Here is a 15,288-nt window from a genome sequence, read left to right on the forward strand (position 1 = left end):
GACGGTTTGGCTCCCTTAACACTCTTAGACACCTTTCATTCTACCTGGAAAGCTTCCCTGTTTGAAAAGATAAGAAGCTTGGGATTCTCCCCGCAGATCTTGATAGCGGCAGGATATGAGAGAGCCAGAAGTCAAGTGCTCCAGCGCATTAGGGACATAGAGCTGCAATGTCATATGGGCAAAATGGATAAACATGCCACAATTAGAGACTTTGGGAGAGGGTTCTCACCCGCAAATTATCTGGCTGATTTACAAATACCTAAGTACAGACACTCCTTTACCCTGGCCAAATTTAACGTTCTGCCTTCTGCCCTGTTGCTAGGCAGATATGAGGGCAAACCATGTGAGTCACGTGTTTGCCCATGTGGCTCATCGGAAGTGGAAACAAGTCTGCATGTATTGCTGCACTGTAGTTATTACGAAGATCTACGCCTGACCTTTATTGCCCCAGTTCTGCAAAAGCTTAAAAGTGAACCAGAACTCCTATGTATGAGAGCCTTGGTAGAAGATAAGGTCCCTGAAATTACGATCAATGTTGCCAAATTCTGTGTAGCCGCTATTAGGCGCAGGAAACAAGAGCTTTCCAATGTCAATATGCAGGCGAAGGCAAATACTTAATTTTATTTATGCTGTCTAATTTTAAATTGCTGTTATGGCCTAATCTGTATTGAAATTGTCCTTTGTTTTTCCGGTGTTATCTTTTGCTGACTAGCTGTACGAGTTAATCTGGTCTGGTCTGTGACCGTTTAATGAAATTTGATTTGATTTTGAACATCTACATGCAGCCGCTGGGAGAGATCATAGGGGGTTTGGGCTGGGTGTTCATCAGTATGCGGATGATACCCAGCTCTACCTCTCTTTCAAATCAGAACCAGTGAAGGCGGTGACGGTCCTGTGTGAGTGTCTGGAGGCAGTTGGTTGGTGGATGGATGGATGGTGGCTAGCAGATTGAGATTGAATCCTGACAAGACAGAAGTACTGTTTCTGGGGGACAGGAGGCGGGCAGGTGTGGAGGATTCCCTGGTCCTGAATGGGGTAACTGTGCCCCTGAAGGACCAGGTGCGCAGCCTGGGAGTCATTTTGAACTCACAGCTGTCCATGGAGGCACAGGTTAAATCCGTGTCCAGGGCAGCTGTGTACCAGCTCCATCTGGTACGCAGGCTGAGACCCTATCTGCCTGCGGACTGCCTCGCCAGAGTGGTGCATGCTCTGGTTATCTCCCGCTTGGACTACTGCAATGCACTCTACGTGGGGCTACCTTTGAAGGTGACCCAGAAACTACAACTAATCCAGAATGCGGCAGCTAGACTGGTGAATGGGAGCGGCTGCCGGGACCACATAACACCGGTCTTGAAAGACCTACATTGGCTCCTAGTGCGTTTCTGAGAAAAATTCAAAGTGTTGGTGGTGACCTTTAAAGCCCTCGGTCCAGTATACCTGAAGGAGTGTCTCCACCCCCATCGTTCTACCCGGACACTGAGGTCCAGCTCTGAGGGCCTTCTGGCGGTTCCCTCACTGCGAGAAGCCAAGTTACAGGGAACCAGGCAGAGCGCCTTCTCGGTAGTGGCGCCCTCCTTGTGGAACGCCCTCCCATCATATGTTAAAGAGAACAACAACTACTAGACTTTTAGAAGACATCTGAAGGCAGCCCTGTTTAGGGAAGTTTTTAATGTTTGATGTATCACAGTATTTGAATATTCTTTTGGAAGCCGCCCAGAGTGGCTGGGGAAACCCAGCCAGATGGGTGGGGTATAAATAATAAATTATTATTATTATTATTATTATTATTATTATTATACCAGTGGACTGCCATCTGTCCAGATTTTACCGTATTTTTCGCTCTATAACACGCACCCGACCATAACACGCACGTAGTTTTTAGAGGAGGAAAATCCGTAGGCATGCCACCCGTAGGCATTCCCTCCATAACACGCACAGACATTTCCCCTTACTTACTAGGAGGAAAAAAGTGAGTGTTATGGTGCAGAAAATACGGTAATTTGTTTTGAACCAATTTTAAGAAGTATTTTAATTAATCAATTGCCTGTTCTTATGTTCTTTGTATACTGTGTTAAATTTATGATGTTAGCCGCCAAAAGATTGGCTCCGGCCAGGGAGGGTGGGGTACAAATAATAAAAATTATTATTATTATTATTATTATTATTATTAGGGGCTCCAAAGAGGATGGAGCACATCCCATAATGCTCTGCTGATGGCCCATCCTTTTTCTGGGAAGGTATCCATGGAATGAGATCTCACACCATTAAAGTTTTTTACTTTTCCATTATCTTTCTGCTATTTCTTGTCATTCATTTTCTGTTTTGAATCCTTGTTGCTCTTTCAGGAAAAGGATCGTTTTGAGGAAATGGACCTGGATTCCTGTGAGGCAGAGAGGCCTCCGTTGGACACCAGAGAGAGGCCACTGGGTAAGGAGGAAGGTGGCTTTTCTCCGTTTGTTCTCGTTCTGGTGGTTTCCCAACTAATCTGTGGGTTCTTTTCATCCTGTTTTCTTTGGGGGGGGGAGTTGGGAGGAAGGCTCTAGAGGAGGAGAGATGTATTTCTGCATGACTAACATATGAAATGGGCACAAATGTCCAAATGCACTCAGCAGGAAAGGCTTTCTGAAAGGCCCATCTGTAGATAGAGATGCCCTGATTCACCTGTGAGAGACACGGGGACTCCTGGCATCCTGCTTACCTGTTTTCTCTTGCAGGAGACAGAATGATGGCGGCAAGACCTCCTGATCCACCTTTTCACGGGGGCAGAAGGGAAGCAGCGGCTGTGGAACCAGATCAGGTCAGAGGAAGCTGCCTTGTGGGGACAGAGGCCGAGGGATGGAGCAATGTCATGGACTGGTTGGGAACAGAGGAATGGTGGGAGGAAGCAGCCAGGGAACAAGGAAGGGAAGACGGGTCAGAACCCAAGGAGTGGAGGTGGAGGAAGGATGAGCAGTCAGAGGGAGAAGAGGGAGAAGCCTGGGAAGAGGAGGTGTCAGAAGCTGAAGGGATAACAGGGCTTAGTGAGCTGGGTGACTCTGAGGCAGAATGCAGTGCAGAATCGGAGGCAGAAGAGGAAGGAGGCGAGTGGGAGGAGGAAGGTCGGGAGGCAGAGGTGAGTCAGGAGAAGGAGGAGCCACCGGGTGCTCCCTCTCCTTCTGCCAGAAGCCACCTTCCCTGCTTGTCTCTCAGAGCCCAGAGACTTCTGACAATGGAGGAGCAAAGGCAGGCTGCACACTGGCGCACTGTTGGATCGCTGTTTGAATGTCTCATTTATCTGATGATAGTGCAGCCAATCTTGAACTTTGGGCTTTAATTTCTCGTAACTCTGAAGTTTAACCCTTTCACCATCATATTCTAAAATTTCACAATATTTTGGCCATTTAGAGTCCATATTGAGCTTTTTCACTTCCTTCGCTTCCATTGGTGACACCCACCTGGGAGTTTTACTTTCCAACAAATCTTTATATCGAATCCAGACATTATACAATGCTTTCCTTACAATATGGTTTTTAAAGCCTTTATACACCTTTGCCTTATCATACCATAAGTATGCATGCCAACCAAAGCTGTTATCATACCCCTCCAGATCCAAAATGTCTGTGTTCTCAAGAAGTAGCCAGTGTTTCAACCAGCAAAAAGCTGCCGATTCATAATAAAGTCTTAAGTCCGGCAGGGCAAACCCCCCTATATCTATATGATGTGCTGCAACAGATGGATGAGAAAGTGTCTCTTATGAATCAAGAGACGGCCTACATTTTAGCTGCAGTTAACAAGGAGGTGCCAATGGAATGTACAGTTACAGAAACTGCACAACAATCTACCCAGGATATTGACTTAGGGCAAGGGCATGAGGTTATGAATGTATCTCATAAGACACAGAGTCTTCAAGTTTTACAGGATCAGAAGCCGCAACATTGGGAGATGGAATTCGCAGGACACTGGTTAAATTGTGGACTTAAGAGAGTTATTACCTCTGGTGGGATTGTGAAACAAGTGGAAGATTATCTTTGGAATGATTACCCTTTGGATTACAAACTAGATATTGGGGAGTGCAACACTGGGGAATGGGACAACTGGATAAAAGGAGATGAAGAATTTTACTGCATAGAGTCCTCCAGAGATTGGCTCCCCAAAGAGAAAGAGAAGAAAATGCGAAAGAATACAACAGGGAACAAGGATCTATGTAACTACAAACAGAAACAAGAAAACTCGCAGAGGGGGCCTGGAGGTGACTTGAGTGCCTCAGATATTAGAACGCCGGACTGACAAGGGTTAAAGACTTAAGGACTGACATTATCCGGAACCAGGAAAAGGGACGTTGGAGAAACTTAAAATGAGAAATGCTTTTGTAATAAATTCATATTTATGGAATTAGTGTAATTCTAATGAAATACTGAGATGCCGGAAAGGAAGTAATTGGCTTTAGCAATGGTTTAAATCTAAGAATTTTAAAGATTTGAGGACAAGATAAAATTGGGGAAATAAGAATTAGTAAGAATGGGTTGATTATAAATGAAAATATGAGGTAAATATCACATGGGGACATATAACTAAGGGTAAGACAAGTGGCTATGAATTTGCTGAATTAAATTTAAAATGGAATACAAGGAGGGAGGTGAGAGGAAGTCAGGAAAATAAGTTAAAAAATGTCGAGAATTTGAAAGGAGAGATTTTTATTTTTATTTTTATCTTTTTGTTTTCTGTGTGGAATTTTTGATTTTTGATTATTGTAATTTTTCTTTTTCTGTCTCTGATGTTGTTGTTTTTTTTTTGTTATCTTTGTGGTCTTTATTCTTGAGAAAACTTAATAAAATATTATTAAAAAAAAAAAAATCCTGCTACTCGACCAAATATTTCAATTAATTCTAATACTCTTTTAGTACTAGTGTCTGGCTGTTGCAGGGTCAATACTAGGTCATCTGCAAATGCTCTTAGTTTGTAGTGTCTAACTCTGACCTGAACTCCTTTGACCAACTGGTCCTTTCTAATCATGTTTAACAAAACCTCCAGGACTGATATAAAAAGCAAAGGGGATATTGGGCATCCCTGCCGTGTACCTTTTTCTATAAATATTTCTTCTGTTACCACATTGTTTACAATTAACTTAGCCTTTTGTTTAGAATATATTGCACCTATACCGTTTTCAAAACCTTGGCCTACCCCCATCCCTTGGAGATTCTTCTTCATAAAGCTCCAACAAATATTGTCAAAGGCTTTCTCCGCATCCATGAAAATCAAAACAGCCTTCCTGTTAATGTCAACTTCTAACAACTCCAAAATGTCTATAATGTTCCTCACGTTGTCTGACATATGTCTCCCTGGGAGAAAGCCCGTTTGGTCCTTATGAATCTCCCCTATCAACATTCTCTTCAGTCTTTTTGCCAAAATGTCTGCAAAAATTTTATAATCCACATTAAGTAAAGATATAGGGCGGTAGTTTCTAACCTGGTTCTTTTCAGTCTCTGTTTTCGGTATAAGTGAGATGAAAGCCTCTTTCCACGATTCAGGTGCCTTTTTCCCCTCCAAAATTTCATTACAAACTTCCTTCAGTGGTTGTATTAGCCATTCCTTCAGCACTTTATAATATCTAGCCGTCAAACCATCTGGTCCTGGTGATTTTCCCAATTGCATATTCTGAATGGCACCCTCTATTTCTTGTTCTGTTATTTTCTCATTCAGGATCATTTTACTTTGTTCTGAGATTTTTGGTAGGCCATATTTTTTAATAAATTCTTCTATTTCTTGTTCGTTAACTGGCCCTTGTGCATACAATTTCTTAAAAAAGCTTTGAAAACAATTATCTCATTAGGTTTATAGATAATTTTTCCATCCATTTCTAGACTTGTCACAGTGTTCAATTTCTGTCTCTTTTTCAATTGCCATGACAGAAGTTTCCCACATTTATCTGCTGATTCAAAAGTCTTTTGTCTCATTTGCTTTATTTTCCATTCTATTTCTTGATTCATGAGTTCCATGTATTGCATCTGATAAAACTTTATTTCTCTCAAAATCTCATGGGACTTTGGTTTGGACCTCAATTTCTTTTCTCCTTCTTTCATTTTTTCTAAGATTTTTTCTTTCCTCTCATTTTGTTTCTTCCTCTTTATGGAGTTCTGTTGAATTAGGAAACCTCACATCACGGCTTTGCTAGCGTCCCAAATTGTTCTTTTCTCCACTTCTGTTCTCAAATTTATCTCAAAGTAATCTTTCAATGTTTTTAGGGCCTTCTTATAAATCTCTTCATCTCTAAATAGGGTGTCATTCATTCTCCATCTAAAGGATCCAGTTGTTGTTAATTTCATCTCCATCTTTACAGCGTTATGGTCGGAGCAGGTTTTTGGGCAGATTTCTACTTTTTTTGTTCTTGGCGCCAGGCTACTAGTAACCCAAATTTGGTCGATTCTTGTCCATGTCATTTTTGCTTCAGAGAAAAAAGTTCCCTCTCTCTCAAGAGGGTTCCTTGTTCTCCATATGTCAATCAGGTCCATAGTTTCAGTCATTTCAAAAAAAGTCTTTGGTAGTCTCCCTTCCTTTGAAATCACCTGTCTCTGTGCTTTATCCATGTTTGTGGAGACGACTCCATTCATATCGCCCATCATTACAATTTTATAGTCTAAAAAGTCCATTAAAGTCTCATGCAACTTCTTAAAGAATTCGGCCTTCCCTTCATTTGGCGCATAAACTCCAACTATCAAAATTTTTTCTCCTTGAATTTGTATTTCAATTGCCAGGTACCTTCCTTGTTCATCTTTAAATATCATTTTTGGAACCAATTTTTCCTTTGCATAAATCACCACGCCTCTTTTCTTCACTTTGTCTGATGAAATAAATTCCTGTCCAAGTCTCTTGTTTATCAGCAATTTCCTGTGTATCCTGGCAATGTGGGTTTCTTGCAAGCATATTAGGTCTAATTGTTCTCTCTTCAAAATGTGAAAAACTTGACGTCTTTTCCGGGGAAGGTTCAAACCGTTGCAATTCCAACTAAGAAGTTGCAGAGACATTTTGTTCTTAAGTACCTGTTCCTCCGACTGCTCCAAGCTTTTGTTCTTCCTCCGATGGTGGTGGTAAAAGTCCGAATGATAGATTTGCAATGTATCAATTGTATTTCACCCAGCAGAGCTTTACTGAAACCCAGGCTCCTTCTGACCTCTTCTTATAGGCAGCATGACCTTGACAGAAGACGTAACAGAACCACTTTAACCCAGCTGTACTCAGGCTGCGAGGCCTGGGTCCTTGTGCCAAAGGCCAAGCACAGAAAGGGTGATCCTAGGTCCCAAAAGATGATTTTCTGTGGGTATGAGCCAGGGACCAAGGGGTGGAGATTTGCCTATCCAACAGGCAATCAGTCCAGGATTCTGCTCAGCAGCAGTGCTGAGTTCTGTGAGTAGAATGGATGGACACGCATACATGGGAACCCTGATGTTCTTTCAGAGAGTCTGCAAGACTCTGCTGCTGAGGAAGAGGTAGAGGTTGAACCTGCTGCTGACACAGAGCAGGTAGAGGGAAGAACTTCTGCTAAAGCTGTGAAGCTTGAGCATAGAAGTGCTCCTTCCTCACCCACAGGTTCAGCTGAGAAGTCTAAACCGCGCAGTAAGTCAGAGGGGGAGCTCTCGGAGGCCAAGGACGTTCTAGCTGGTCCTAGTAGGTCTGAGGGGGTACCTGAAACTGGGTTGAGACGTTCAGCTCGCACAACGAAAGGTAAACCTCCTGACAGGTTTGTAGTCACAAGTGTGTGGGTTGGCATGGCACAGTGTGAACCCGAGAGTTTTGAGGATGTTCAGAAACTGCCTCAGGAAGAAGCCAGGAAATGGCATGAGGCAATGCAGAAGGAGATGAGCTCAATGGAATCTCTAGGTGTGTTCTCCCTCACAATGTTGCCAGTGGGCAAACAGGCCGTGAGCAGCCGCTGGGTTTACCGTCTTAAACCCACAGCAACAGGGGAAAAACAGTACAAGGCTAGGCTAGTAGCCAGAGGGTTCACGCAGCAAAAGGGGCTGCATTATACTGAGGTATATGCTCCTACTTCCAGAAGTGGAACTCTGCACATGCTCTTTGCGATTGCTGCACAAAGAGTTTTTCAGGTGAATCACTTTGATGTGGATGTGGCCTATTTGAACTCAGACCTCCAGGAGGATCTGTACATGCTTCCTCCTCCAGCGTTTGAGGGCAATGAGCCGAATGCTATATTGAAGTTTCACAAGTCCATTTATGGCTTAAAGCCTTAGAGAAGCTAGGTTTCAGGAAGAGTCTTGCTGACAGCTGCCTGTACCTTAAAGGGTCAGGAGAGTCCCAGGAAATGGTGTTGATCTTTGTTGATGACATCATTCACATCTCAGGGGCAAACAAACAGGTGCAGAAGTTTGCCAAAGAGCTTGGAAAATGGTTTCAGCTCAAGAACCTGGGTGCAGTAAGGATCTACTTAGGTGTTCAGATAGACTGGACTGAAGATGGAAGCTTCTTGCTCAGTCAGAAAGGCAAGATTGAGAAGTTTCTTGAGAAGTTCAGAATGTCTGATAGTGCAGGGGTTAGGGCACCCATGGAGACAAGCTATGTGAAAGACAGTTGGCTAGCAGAACGCGTTGAGTTTGAGAACACTGAGATCTTCCAGTCAGCTCTGGGTAGTCTGTTGTATCTGTTCCAATGGAGCATGCCGGACATTGCTTTTGCTACCAAACTGCTCAGTAGGGAAGCATCAAAGCCCAGTGTGAGTGCTTGGCACGGTATCAAGCGGGTGCTGCGTTACCTGCAGGATACCAAGGACTTCAGTCTCAAGCTGTCAGCTGCAGGTGAGACGGCGCTTACTTGGTGGGCAGATAGCGATGGGGCGAATCTGGATGACAGGAAGTCCGTATCTGGGATGGTAATAAACCTTGGGGAATCTCTAGTTGGGTGGAAGTCCCGGAAGCAAAGTCTCATTGTGCTGTCCTCTACTGAGGCTGAGTTCATTGCACTGTCGGAATTGTGCAGGGAACTGGAGTTCTATAGATGCCTGGTGCAAGAGATCTATGGGGGTTGTTGCCTGCCCATCACTGTTTGGGAAGACCATCAACCCTGTCAGAAGTTGGCAGAATCTGGGCAGTTTAAGGCCAGAACCAAGCATCTAGACATACGTTTCCAGAATGCGTGTCAAAGTGTCAATCCTATTGAAAGCAATCCTATTGAAACAACACAGCAATTAAGAGGAAGGAAAGAACAGAGCATTGTGTAGCAGATCATATTTCTGCTGTCTCAGAAGAGGACATTTCCTTTTTCTTTTAGGGTCCAGTATGCTTTGAAGATGTCGCTGTTTGTTTCACGGATGAGGAGTGGGCGTTGCTGGATCCTGACCAGAGAGCTCTGCATAAGGACATCATGGAGGAGAATCATGGGATCGTGGCCTCTCTCGGTAAGTCTCCCTGTGGGATCGTCCTATCTGCCTGGAAATTCAAAAAATACCTCTATGTGACAAACCTCATACATTTCCACAGAGCTCAGCAGCGCCCCCTCCAACAACTGGAAACCTAACAAACCAACAATTAACATTGAACAGCAAATTCCAGCTTTTTCTGTGAACCATCTTCCTCCAGTTCTGCCTTTTTATACCACAATTTGGCTGGTCTGAACTGCCCAGGCATCTCAAATGTCAGCTTCAGTGTTGGTGCATGCACATGAAAGCTCATACTAATAACAAACTCAGTTGGTCTCTAAGATGCTACTGGAAGGAATTTTTTTTATTTAGCTTCAGTGGTGCTGTTTTTGTTTTTGGTGCTGTCAGTCTTGGGTTGAACAGAGAGACGACTGACAGTGGAGATGGAGGGGATGCCATGACTGGGCCAAACAAAATCCATCCCAGAGAAGAGCCAGGCTTATTGAATCTCAGGTAGTAGTAGCAGTGATAATAATAATAATAATAATAATAATAATAATAATAATAATAATAATAATTTTATTATTTTTACTCTGCCGACCTGGCTGGGATGCCCCAGCTGCTCTGGGTGGCTTCCAACACTTATATTAACCAGAAACATTAATCATAACAATCTGTCCCCATATAAAAAGTACATTAACTTTAAAATGAACAACTTACACTAGTGGCCAAAATTGTGGAAACCTTTTGGAGAAAGTGTATTTCAGAGCTTTGATACCTCACAACACCACTTTTTTTGGGAGTACTAGCATAAAATTATATATCAATGGAAAAATAATTCAATGAAGAATGTAATGATTTTCTTCTGTCATGCAGGCACAGTCTCTCCATTCTTCGATCATCACTTGCTGTTGTGCACCTTTCCCTGACTTTACCAGTCTGATTTTGGAGTGACTGAGTCTCTTATACCTCTTCAAAAATATAGACCAGCTTTTGTTAAGTTTTCCCCAATCTATCTTCTAATTTCTTCATACCTGTAGCCTTGTTCACTTAATAGTACGATTTTACATCTCTTTCTGAGTAACTACCAACCAAATTGATAGCAATCACATAATACCCTGACAAAAGTCAACCTAAGCAAGTTGTGCTTCCCTTTTCTGGTTATATGTCTATAACCTTTGATAGAATACAGATAATTGAACAAACTTTGTTGCACTACATTCTTGATTAAATTATCTTTCCATTGCTATATAATATTATGGTATTACAGTCATACCTTGGGTTACAGTCGCTTAAGGTTGTGTTTTCGGGTTGCGCACTGAGCCGAACCTGGAAATACCAAAATACCTTGAAGTCCCGGAATGGGTTACTTCCAGGTTTCAGTGCTCGCACATGCGCAGAACCACGAAATAACGACCCATGCATGTGCAGATGCAACGCTGCAACTTGCGAACACTGCGGGTTGTGAACATGTCTCCCACACGGATCATGTTTTCAACCCGAGCATCCACTGTACTCCAAAAGAAGTGGTGTTATGACCCATCAAACATCTGAAATGCACTTTTTTCTAAAAGGCTTTCACAATTTTACCTGTACAGTATATCAAAGAAAGCAACATTCAACAACCCATCAGAATCTAATAAGAAATATGTTGGTTAATGACAAACCACAAAGGTAATGAACACACACATGCAGCTCCCTTCAGTTCTTCATTTGTTCCTGAGGCTCTAATCCCTTTTTGTCTCCATTGCAGATTGTGATGAATTGCAGATCGAGAACAAGGCTGAACAAGACAAAATCCCCAGAGAGGAGAAGCCATGCAAAAATTTGGAGTGTGGAGACAGCTGCAGTCAGAGCTCCAATCTCACTTACCATCAGAGAATTCATAGAGGGGAGAAACACTATCAGTGTGGGGAATGTGGAAAGAGCTTCAGGGAGAGCTCCAGTCTCACTTCCCATCAGAGAAGTCATACAGGGGAGAAACCCTATCAGTGTGGGGAATGTGGAAAGAGCTTCAGGGAACGCTCCAGTCTCACTTCCCATCAGAGACGTCATACAGGGGAGAAACCCTATCAGTGTGGGGAATGTGGAAAGAGCTTCAGTCAGAGCTCCAAGCTCACTTCCCATCAGAGAATTCATACAGGGGAGAAACCCTATCAGTGTGGGGAATGTGGAAAGAGCTTCAGGGAGAACTCCCATCTCACTTCCCATCAGAGAATTCATAGAGGAGAGAAACCCTATCAGTGTGGGGAATGTGGAAAGAGCTTCTGTACAAGCTCCAGTCTCACTTCCCATCAGAGAATTCATACAGGGGAGAAACCCTATCAGTGTGGAGAATGTGGAAAGAGCTTCAGTCAGAAGTCCAAGCTCACTTCCCATCAGAGAATTCATACAGGGGAGAAACCCTATCTGTGCTTCAAATGTGGGAAGAGCTTCAGTCAGAAAGATCGTCTCACTTCCCATCAAAGAATTTATACAGGGGAGAAACCCTATCAGTGTATGGAATGTGGAAAGAGCTTCAATAGGAACTCCAATCTCACTTCCCATCAGAGAATTCATACAGGGGAGAAACCCTATCAGTGCGTAGAATGTGGAAAGAGCTTCACTAAGGGCTCCTATCTCACTTCCCATCAGAGAATTCATGCAAAGGTTGGAAAAACCATTATACAGCTTTAGGAGCCAGGCAAATCCGCACCTTGTTAACCAGGCCTTTGGCTGATTGACATCTAAGGCCCTTTTAAAATGTGGTGGGGAGTTGAGTTACTGATGTGCATTTTCTGATTCTATGTTGTGTTTTTATGTTGTAACCGTCCTGAGACATGTGGAAACAGGAGTCAACACCTAGAGACCGAGGGGTTTTTGCCCCCCAATGATATATTTTAGGGGGCCACCCCCCCCAGTTGATAGGCATTGCCATTCCAATGCCCTTTATGCATCATGTGATTGATTGTGCAAGGCGGGCCTTACCTGGCCCCTCCCACCAATATTTTATTCAAGTTGGCTCCACTGGGTCGAGTGGTATACAAATTAAATAAATACATAAATCGCCTTCCTTTGCACATGTTCCGGCTTGCCAATATCCTTATTTATTATCATTTTTAATATTTATGTGCCCTCCAATTGAAGATTTCACAACATAAACATACAAGATGAAAGCATGGCTTTCCCAAAAACAAGTCAAGCCAGACAAATCTCTCCTCCCCTTTTTGTGGATGGAGTTACAAACTTTGTTGATTAGGGGAGAGCTGTGGAAATAGTGCGTCTTGTTTTCAGTAAGGCTTTTGAGAAAAACCTGTGATATTTTTGGCAGGAAGCTGCTAAAATGTGGGTTGAATGAGGTAACTGTTCGGTTGATTTGACTGACGACACCCAGAGGACTCCTTTATGGTTCCTCATCATCCTGGGGAAAAGTGACAAGAGGGGGTGCTGCAGGGTTCTGTCCTGGGTCCGTTGTATTTCAACGTCTTTATGAACAACTTGGATGAAGGAACTGAGGGGGTGCTCATCCCATTTGCTGATGACACGAAACGGGGAGCGGAGGCCAACGTGGCAGAAGGAAGAATGAAGCAACCAGAAGTCACCTCAATCCGATGGACTGGTGACCCCCTCCTCCTTTTCCTCTCCCCCCAAGCCATCAATACAGATAACATGATCAATATTCCGCCCCCCCGCCTCACACCTCCACAGAGATCCCCACCCAACACCAGTCCAGGTGACATAAAAAGACACTCCCCATTACCCAACAATCTACAACTCACTCTCAGCACCCCTCCCCACGCCTTACTAAGTAAAATAATTCCCCTTGTTGCAAGGATTTTTAAGGTATTCAGAACTTACAGGGTTAAGATGTTCTGAGTGACGCCTCACATTCCGACGTCAGGTTGGAAGGTGGGAGGAGTTTCTCCTTACTGTTGTGTGTGTCTGCTGCCTGAGAGAGACGGACGCAGAGGCAGCCATGAATGCTTGCAGTCCAGGGAAATATAAGAAATGTGGAGCTGTAAATATTCTGCTGTAATAAAGGCTAATGGATCTGAAGCAACAGTTTTCTCCGCTGTGTTACTCTGCACTTTCGTGGCGGAACGAAGGGTCTGAGCTGAGGGAAACGTGCCGGACCGAAGATAGCTATAAACTGGGGCTAATTGGGGCCATAAAGCAATTAGCCAGTGCCACATTTTCTAACAGGCATACTGGCAGACTTTCAGCAACAGTTTTACAAGCGGTAATTAGTCCCCATATAGATCCGCTTGTCGATTGGCTTCTTCAGGTCGATAGACCTGCGCCCCCGCCCCGGCGCGCCCCCGGAGCCCGAGTAGAAGTACAGCTCTCGGCCCAGGTTGAAGCTGTGTTGCCTGAAGATGGCCAGCAGAGAATGCAAAGAGAGCTTGCTATGCTGAAAGCATGCGTACACGCATCCCTGAAACCTCACTTGGAGGGCGTAAAGTCAGCAAGGGCTGCCTGGGAGGTGCTGAGAAGTTTTTGTGAAACTTCAGCAGGAGGCCAGGGCCCTGGAGAAGTCATGAAGAGCCTGGAAATGGCTGTAGCCCCAGTCCCTGAGGTGCAAGTCGGGGGGGCTGAGAATTCCAAAGGCAAGTTTCAAAAGTTTTCCACTGTGAGTGCTGAAGTGAAACGTAGTTTCAGCGAGGGCAGTGCTGGCACAGAGTGCTCTTCCGGGAGAAGGGGGGCCAGGCCAGCTGAAAGGAGCCCTGGGCAGTGTTTTTCCACTGGTGGTTGTCGTCAGCCAAAGTCTGGAAAGCTGCGGAGAGCTAGACGCTTCAAGGTCGGCCACCTGGACAAAGTGAAGATAAGGCCTAAAGAGTTGCGTGGGAACGCAGAGGCCAGTCCGGTCTCCAAGGCAACGGAGGAGGCTGCTTCTACGGAAGCTGCCAAGGTCCTAAGCAAGGGGGAGTTGGTTGCTGAGACAACCAGAGAGAACAGCTGCAGAAGCCCAAAGGGAGGGGGCAGCGAGACGTTTGTTGCTATGGCGATAGTGAAGAACAGCTCTGGGAGAGACAATGACTTACGCTTTGTAATCGACTCAGGAGCTAACCGAAATCTGATTCCAGAGACCCCTGCAGTCGAGACTTGGAATTGCACAGCAATTCCGGCTGGAAAAACTGTTCGGTTCGCTAGTGGAGAAAAGAAAAATGTAACTAACGTTGCAAATGTCTTTTTTTCTGTTTTGCAGGAGCAGATGGAAGTTTGCATTGTGCCAGGAATGCAACACTGTCTTTTATCTGTGCCTTATTTGTTGAAAAAGGGGTTTAAGGTTTGCTTTGAACACGATTTTTGTACAATCTCCAAAGGAGGGAAGCAACTGGTTAGAGTTGCAAAGGGGCAGAATGATCTCTTTATTCTTAAAACGCCTCTGAAGGGTGAGGGGAAGGTTGAGAAAGCACAAGCCCTGCGTGCTACAGTTCCCACTCATGTTTCATGTGCATGTGTTTGGCATAAGAAGACAGCTCATGGTTCTCTAGAAGAACTACAGGTGCTACCTGAGGTTAGCAAAGGCTGTAGAATTGAGGAATGTGCAAGAGTCCTAGATTGCCAGGCTTGCAGACAGGCAAAGGTAAGAGGGTGCAGTTACCCCAGGGTGGACAGGGTAACCACAAAGCCTTTTGAGCTTGTTCACATAGATCTGTTGGGTCCCATGAAGGAACCAAGTCTGGGAAAAGCCAGGTTTCTGCTGACGCTGCAGGATGATTTTTCGCAGAACACCTGGACTCATGGTCTCAAATCCAAGGAAGATGCAGCACAGCTGATTAGAAGTTGGATTGAGGAGGTGGAACTAAGGTTCTCCACCAAAGTGCAAGCAGTCGCTAGTGACAGAGGTGCATGGTTTACTGGGTCTGCTTTGCAGAAGTTCTTTCACAAGAAAGGGATACGTCACACAGTGACTTCTCCTCAACAGAGGGGGGTAGCAGAGCTCAGAAGTGAGTCTCTGG

General features: G+C 44.4%; 1 protein-coding gene across 5 annotated transcripts in view; it reads left to right on the forward strand.

Moving 5' to 3' along the window:
- LOC307214744 (uncharacterized protein) overlaps window positions 1–15,288 on the forward strand; it is a gene marked incomplete at its 5' end in the record, with an annotated part of 63,710 nt that overhangs the window by 10,815 nt on the left and 37,607 nt on the right. For 3 of the 5 annotated variants that reach the window (XM_079973708.1, XM_079973709.1, XM_079973706.1), the window contains 2 exons: window positions 2,346–2,427; window positions 2,715–2,797. The exons of 1 other annotated variant lie outside the window; for it this stretch is intronic. In XM_079973708.1, the coding sequence (XP_079829834.1) occupies window positions 2,346–2,427; window positions 2,715–2,797 (165 nt within the window). Of the gene's footprint in view, window positions 1–2,345; window positions 2,428–2,714; window positions 2,798–9,277; window positions 9,386–15,288 lie in introns of those variants that run through there. One more of the 5 variants, XM_079973711.1, reaches the window with a different exon arrangement.

The sequence above is a fragment of the Podarcis cretensis genome (genome assembly GCF_951804945.1).
Source record: "Podarcis cretensis genome assembly, chromosome: 4".
Taxonomy (NCBI): Eukaryota; Metazoa; Chordata; class Lepidosauria; order Squamata; family Lacertidae; genus Podarcis; species Podarcis cretensis.